Consider the following 7,891-nt stretch of genomic DNA (forward strand, 5'->3'; position numbering starts at 1 on the left):
TCTGAAACTGTGTGTGAAGTGAGATCGCTTGTTATTGGGGTTACTAGGAATATGATTGTTAGGGTTTTCTCTGTTTACACTTCAATTCAATTAAGTGTAATCAATTAAAATGTCTTGATGTATGATCAATCATCCAGTTAAGTAAATCTCCAAAAGTTGATTCTGTTCATCTGGACGTAGTGTTTTCCCCAATCTTATAAACAGGACATTTGCATAATGACTGAAACCAGCCCAGTGAACCTGCAGTCAGCTGAGACTGAAGACGTCACTGAAAACGTCCAGATGAACAGAATCAACTTTTGGAGAATCAATTAAAATATAAGTATATTTATATAAAATTAATTCAAATGGAATAATGTTAAGAAAACATGGATAACCCAAAACAATCAGCAATCTCTGCTTCTTTGTAGGGTCCTTACCTTACAATATGAAACACCTTGGGAAAACTGTTGTTGTGAGCACACCTCGAGGCTTTGAAGACCAAAGAAAACCAAAGATTGCTGACTGTTACTGGACTTTCCAACACAATCATGTTCATGCATGAAGCTCTGAAGAAAAAAAATGTCAGAACATATTAGGATAATGTGACCTATGACCTATGAGACTGCTGTCATTTAAACAAAAAGGGGAGACAACTAAATACTGAGATAATCTGAAGCTCGTGTGGATTTGACACAATCTGATGTTATATATCTATTGATATTATCATTTGTAATGAAGCTCTGCTGGCACAAATAAAGAAGCAGCATTGTGTTGCTCAGATGGTTTGTGCATGTGCAGAGGAGAGATGGAGGATATAGTGGACAAAGAAGCTGCCAGGCAGGAGGAAAAGAGGACCTCAGGGAAGTTTCATGGATGTAGTGAAAGAAATGAATGGTAAATGGCCTGTATTTGCTTTACTAGTCCCTAAGGACCCCAACGTGCTTTACACATCCAGTCATCCACCCATTCACACACACATTCACACACTGGTGATGGCAGCTACATTGTAGTCACAGCCACCCTGGGGCGCACTGACAGAGGCGAGGCTGCCGGACACTGGCGCCACCGGGCCCTCTGACCACCACCAGTAGGCAACGGGTGAAGTGTCTTGCCCAAGGACACAACGACCGAGACTGTCCAAGCCGGGGCTCGAACCGTCATTCAACAAATAAAGAAGCAGCATTGTGTTGTATTATAATGCATTTAGTATGTTTTATCGCTCCATCTCTGAAACAGGAATGCAAATACACAGATTCATGTAAGTCAGAGATGTAAACAAACATGCAGCAATTTCTAATTTGGCCCATTTGAGATCTAAACGAGCTGTTTTTGCTGAACGTGGTGGTCCGCGAATTAAGAAAACCTCGATACTCTTCATCTGTGATATACTTTTCATCCACAAGGGGGAACTATAGAGTAACATAGTCCCTACTGTGTAGAGGATTTAACTCCAAATCATTGTAGCAAATTAAATCATGTCCTGTGAGAGGACCTTTACTTCTGCGTTATGAGATGTTAATCGTTAAAATGAATAAGTTACCATGAACCAAAGTAACTTTGTGAAATCTTCTTGTGAGATCATCTCGAAATTTCTGCAATCAACTGCTTGAACAACAATCAGTGAGTCACCTCAGCTGACAAATCAGCGCGCAGGATCTCTCCAGGAAGCACCTGTCGGGTCTCCACCTGCAGATCAGCAGGTACAGCCACCCTTAACGTCAAGAGAGGCACGCCGAGAGAGCTGGAGGAGAAGAAATCTCGTTTTTAAACGTTTTGTCCCGAGAGCAGCGATGGTTTGCGGCGGATTCGTTTGCACCAAGAACGCACTCAGCGCGCTCAACATCCTTTATGTGGTGAGTTGAAATATGTTGATGTTTGCTGGAGGGTAAAATGTCTCCTTGAGGGCCAGTTGACGTGAGACCTCTCTAGTCGGTTAATTTACAACTAAGAGCGGAGGAAAAAAAATGCGTGTTTGCCATGGCAACGAGGTGGCATGCGTAAATGATTACTTTTTAGGTTCTTTATTACTGTTTTTATTATTTTTCTACTTCAACTTTTATTTCCAGTGCCAAAAAAGTGCGTAACATGACGTTTTGAAAGCTGATCCAGTATTAGGCCCAACTTTAATATATCAACAGTGTTTATGTGGCCTTTTCTTCCTTGTTTTGTTTAATAATCAAACTGAGTGCTGTTTACTGCTTTCCCATGAGCTGTAAAACATTTAAAAAAGCACACAGGAAGCGTCAAATTGTTAATGTAATGTCATAAAAGGAAATTCCTCAAACGGGCTTCACACAGGAAATATGATTATTTCATCAGAAATTTTAAAAAGTGTAGCATACACTGGGTCAGGTGCCCTCATACATAAACAAGTATTTGCACTCTTTTAGTAAAAATTATAATCCTGCTTAAGTAATAGTACAAACAAACAAAAGAATTTAAGTAAAAGTACTCATAATCACTTACTAGACCAAAATGATTAATGATTAATTGACTTTAATGGTGTAGCTGTTGCTAAGCAGCTTTATAATGACACACCATGATGTCATAGTAGATTTCTAGGATAAGCTCTGACAGGTAAAATGAATGAATCAATGATCAAATTGATTAAAGCTCCATAAAATGGAACAAAATTAAGAGCTCATCAAATCACCGTCTAGAAAAAAAGTGAAGAAAGATTTTCAGTGTTGCAGTGTTCAATTCTCTCAGTAAGTGATGCAGACGCTGGGCAGGATCCTCCACGTATGAGCCACGGCCACTCAGTTCAAGCAGCAGTGACGGAAGAGGCAGTTCAATCTGAAATGTTCCTTCACGGGAACATCTCGAAATAGAACTTTTCTAATCTGCAAGACCAAAGTTCAAAATTTTTATCAACACGTTGATGTAGAAACTAATATAACACAGGAATACTTAAATGGCTACTGTAGAGGAGAGATGGAGGATATAGTGGACAAAGAAGCTGCCAGGCAGGAGGAAAAGAGGACCTCAGGGAAGTTTCATGGATGTAGTGAAAGAAATGAAGGGAGAGCATATTCCGATTTTACTTGCTTAGTGAGCTTAGTTTCATTCTGCAATCAGCACCTTGAAAGTTGATTCCTGCCCCTCCTTAAAAACAGTTCCTGGTCCAGACTTAAAAAATGAGACTTTTCCTTCTTTTTCCTTGTGTTATCACACCTTTCCCCCTCAGCTGGTGAGCCTGTTGCTGATTGGCGTGGCAGCCTGGGGGAAATGGTTTGGCCTGGTCTCCAGTATCCAGGTGGTGGCAGGGGTCATCGGCGTGGGAGTCTTCCTGTTCTTTGTTGCCTTTGTGGGTCTGTGCGGTGCCCTAAAGCACCACCAGGTCTTGCTCTTCTTTGTATCCTTCACACAAATCCAGGATTTTATGCTCTAGTGGATGTGTGTCCTGAGTTTTAATGGCTCGTAGGCATAGCAACAACACGCTTTAAACGTCCTCAACTTGGTCCAGTACATGATGGTTCTCTCCATAGTGTTTGTGCTGCAGTTTTCAGTGTCCTGTGCATGTCTGGCTCTCAATAAAGATCAACAGGTAAGTTTATTTAGTCTTTTCTCAACAATCCAAACAATATTTTGGACACCGTTTGGCTTTTAGACAGTTACAGGCAGACAAACGTCTTTAACGGCTCTATTCCAGTATTGTTTTTATATTTGAGTATTTCCGCTATGTTTCTTCTGTATTTTGAGAGTCACTCTTTGATATTTTACTCAGTTATAGATGCTTGATTGTAGTTACTGTGCAGATTCAGATGAATCATTAAAAATATAAATCATAATTAGGTTTTTCAGGTTTTAAAAAACACAAATGGGACTTTTAGTCCCAGGAACAAACTTGGAGAACTGCCGGTAGCTTCAGTGTTAGGGACTGTAGTTAAAACAAGATTGTTTTATGTGGAAACGCAGTATTTATAATTGATTTCATGTCTCTGTTCTGGGACCTCCACAACGGTGAATACGAATATGTAAAAAAACAAAGTGGTAGAATCAGCAGGCAGAAATTTGCACTCAGGCTATTTACATTATTTAGCTTTGTACATTCAGACAGTTAACAGCAGAGCTGCACCTGATTTACATGCCAAATAAAAATCTGAGTTTAAGCAACATTAATGTTAGATCTTACTGTGCCTTAACAGTGACACACTGATATCTAAGTCTTCTAAATTATGTTGTCTGCAGTGTTGCAGGCTTTCCTTCCTCCATATAAAGAGCCTACATGTTTTATAGCGCTTATAATGGCTTCCTGATCACAGGACAACATGTGTGGACTCAGGGTCAACACAGTGGCCTGCTTGAACTGACACTGTTGAGACTCCTCTACCAGATTGCAACATCCTAAAAATAGTAGAGCTTAATGATAACAATTTAGGAATATACTCTAAAAAGCAAACTTATTCAGAGTTGGTCATTTCTGTTTAAGGAGCTACTGAATGCAGGACTTTAATTAAAGAATGTTTGCGTGGCTCTGTGAGGCACATGCAAAATTCACTGTGGAGCAAAGCGAGACAAATCAATGAGAATATGCAAGGTCTAAATAAAGGATCATTTCAGGATTACTTTTAAGTCTCGTATACATGAATTGAGCTCCAGTGATGCTGATTTTCATCTGCAGAACTTGCTGCTGGAGGCCGGATGGAACAAGTCTAAAGGCACACAGAAGGACCTGGAGAGGACTCTAAACTGCTGCGGCTTCTCTCAAGTGGACAACAGCTCGTGTCCTGCTGTGAGTAAAACACTCTGAAAAGATTTCCTAGATTTTCTTCTAAGAAGCAACTTGGTCAAGATTGTGTTTTGTTTGCTTGTTTTGTTCCTCCAGGTCTGCGTAAACACTTCATCTTGTGTGGCCTGCGCAGACATCCTCCAGAATTATGCCGGGCAGGTGCTGCAGTTTGTTGGCGGCATCGGCCTCTTCTTCAGTTTCACAGAGGTCGGGAAAATGTCATTACAGTGAAGCTAAAAGACTTGTAGTCTGCTGTGAACGGGTGCTGATGTGTGCTGCAGGAGGTTTTTGTATACTGAGAAAACTGACAGCTGCTCATTTGTTGTTGATTTCAGGTCCTTGGAGTCTGGCTCACCCACAGATACAGAAACCTCAAAGATCCTCGATCCAATCCCAGAGCCTTCCTGTAACCGATCGCATGTAAATCAACCCAAAAGTGCGCCGCTGAATCATTTTTTTTCTCTTTTGTTTCATAAACCGAAGTTATCTCTGTGTTTGTAAGTTCTAAAACGAGTCTGCAACTTTTGATGCACAGTCGGGATTAAAATCCTGCATCCTTTGAAAGCACGAAGCCTCACAGCTGAAATGATTCAAACCGTATCATACTCTGGCCTTACCTAAACTTTGGCTGTTTAATATCTCCACACTTTTAAAATTGTACGCATTTGACAGGAAATGAGGAAAAAATAATGGATCCAGCTTTAGCTTAGATATTACTCGTAAGAAAAGATGCCTGCTGTGGCTCTGGCCCAGGAGCTTCTCACTGTGAGGCAACAGTTTTACCTACGGAGTCCCTGCCATGTTTATTACTAATGACACAGTGAATCAACATGGCATAAAAGCTCCCTGTGTAAATGGTGCAGGCAGTAAAATGTTGTGCAATGTTAGAAAAGTACGATTGCAAACAAGGTTTTAATTTTATTAGACGTCTGTGTTATTCAATGCTTCGCTCTCTGTAAGCTGACATGTCATTGTCACAAAGTGATCATGAATTCAACTTCTTGCTTGAATTATTTCATCTTTAAAGGTTTCAGTCTTTCTTTTATAACTGCTACTTAATATAAGAAGCATGTTTTGTTTTTTTCTCACTGTGAACATTGTGAATTCTTCTTCTCATTTAATTTCTAGGATGAAAACACCGATAGGACTCGTGTACTGTATATAAGCCGGCTTGTGCTGAAACATGTTAATCAGCTGTGTGCTCGTATAAGGCACGTGCTGTTTGACGTGTGCTGGACTTTTCTCTTTGTCAGGACGTCACCAGGAGCTACAATCAACTTTGGTCTCGAGTGCGACATAAGCAACATGCTGCTGCTCACACTTCTCTAAATGAACTGTTCTTTTTTTCCCTGTTATGCTTCTGTCATTACTTTCTCACAGATATATTTGAAGTCAGGATTCTTGTCTTACTTATGTCTCTGTTAAAGAAGGAGACCAAGTATGAGTAGTTATTTACTGAAATGGAGATAATCTTATGTCATGTGATCGTAGTAATCCAAGCTTCTGTTGACTGTGGGCTTGAAAATGATGTCTTTTTGAAGGATGGTCAGTCATATACTTTTCTTTTTCGATGCATGTTACTGTCATAACTCTCACTGGTTCTGGTATTTATGTGAAGGCAGTCATCAAGTTAAGCTGATTTAACACTCATCAGGCCTCTGCTGACTCATTTACAGTTGGAGTTGGGGTTTAGGTTAAGTTAAAGTCTCCTGTTTGTTTTTTAGAAAACCAAATGTGAAAGCTGTTAATGGAAAAACGCTGTCAAAATAAATGTTTAAGACTTCATTTGAAACATATCTTCTAGTTTTTGAAGCTTACTTACACGCTAAGCTTACTTAACACGTGGCAAAAACAAAATCCAAGCCTATCCCTATAAAAGCCACCCAAGCCTTTCTGGCAGTAAAGAAGAGTAAGGCTAAGCATGCACTGATGATTACTTTTAATAATGAAGGCCGGGGAAATACACGCTCCTCATCACGCAACCTATGTTGTTTCCCTGAGTGAGCGACTCTTTGCTCTGAACATGTCATGGAGCGTGGTGGTCTCGATGTGATGGAGAGGCCCGTCAGTGAAAACTACAAGCTCCTGGTTTGTGCTCCCGTCTTTCTCTGGCTGAAACAAATGAAGCATATTTGCAGCTCTTTCTTGGCAGACAGTTTGACTTGTCCAACAGGAAATGACAGCTGAATAAACTGCTCAGATTTTGTCATTTTGAGTGTTATCACATTTCCTTCCTGTTTCCATTCTTTATGCTAAGCTGAGCTGACCAGTCGCTGGTTAAACAGACTCCTTCTTGAACTTTTCCTCAAAGAATCTCAATGATTATTCTGTCTCATCTTGAAGCGCTAATAAAGAGAAGCTGTGTGAGCTCCGCAAACAATACACCTTATGCAAATAGCACAATGCTGGCTGGATGAGGACACACCACTGCCTGAGACGGGCTGAATGTGTACACTGAATTGTTTTTTCACAGTGGGTTTGGCTGTTTGCAGCGCTAACAAATTAAGATTAGGATCAGATTAAAGTCGAACCTGGCAAAGCTGGTTTGTTTTCACTTGTTTAAAGCACATCCCAAGTCACTGGAACAGCTCTCCTTCATTTTTCAAATAAGCAGCAGGACTGAGGTGCTGGCACAGACACGGTCATAGAGCTTTGTTTGCCAGATCCGTGCTGTTGCCGAGGTGAAGGTTGCTCAGCCACGTGACTCACTCTCATTCCTCACCCTGAACAGGATGCAGATCAGGAACTGCAGTCCTCAGGCGGTCAAGCCTGTTCATCAACATGTTTGTGAACTCAAACAGCTCGGCTGCTGATTTGGCAGGTGAAACAAAATGCTTTGTGTACACATTAAATAATAAAGGCCTTCTGTATTCAAATGTGCCAATGCAACTGTAGAAAATGAAATTCAAACCTCTGTCTGAACGGTATGGGTTGTTTTGCAGCATATCTGACTTAAATATCAGCTGTTTGCTTTCTGGACTTTGTTTCTTATAGAAGTTTACATCTCAACACACAAAGAGTAGTTTGAAATGTCTTTCTTAAGAAGGAGGAGGAGGAAGAGGAGGGGAAATCTAAAATCAACATTTCTGGGCAGGAAAATATTAGAAATGCTTTCAGGGTCAAAGTTCATTTTAAAGGAAGCTGGGAGGAAGCACATGGTCTGTGTGTTTTTCATGA

General features: G+C 40.5%; 1 protein-coding gene across 2 annotated transcripts; it reads left to right on the forward strand.

Annotated features, from left to right (window-relative positions):
- Positions 1-1,469: 1,469 nt before the first annotated feature.
- On the forward strand, positions 1,470-7,130 carry tspan13a (tetraspanin 13a). 2 transcript variants are annotated; one of them, XM_086312464.1, is made up of 7 exons: positions 1,470-1,835; positions 3,170-3,337; positions 3,449-3,529; positions 4,607-4,717; positions 4,811-4,921; positions 5,050-5,134; positions 5,843-7,130. In XM_086312464.1, the coding sequence occupies exons 1-6, from the start codon at positions 1,773-1,775 to the stop codon at positions 5,122-5,124; spliced, it is 609 nt and encodes a 202-aa protein (XP_086168590.1). In that variant the 5' UTR covers positions 1,470-1,772; the 3' UTR covers positions 5,125-5,134; positions 5,843-7,130. The 2 variants fall into 2 exon arrangements, with proteins under 2 accessions (XP_086168590.1, XP_086168589.1); XM_086312463.1 differs by having other exon boundaries at positions 1,472-1,835; positions 5,050-5,150; positions 5,843-7,127.
- Positions 7,131-7,891: the final 761 nt, after the last annotated feature.

This window comes from Aulonocara sp. 'chitande type north' Nkhata Bay, linkage group LG11 (genome assembly GCF_057382095.1).
Source record: "Aulonocara sp. 'chitande type north' Nkhata Bay isolate Kocher_YH1m ecotype deep benthic linkage group LG11, A_spYH_male_GT1.1, whole genome shotgun sequence".
Taxonomy (NCBI): Eukaryota; Metazoa; Chordata; class Actinopteri; order Cichliformes; family Cichlidae; genus Aulonocara; species Aulonocara sp. 'chitande type north' Nkhata Bay.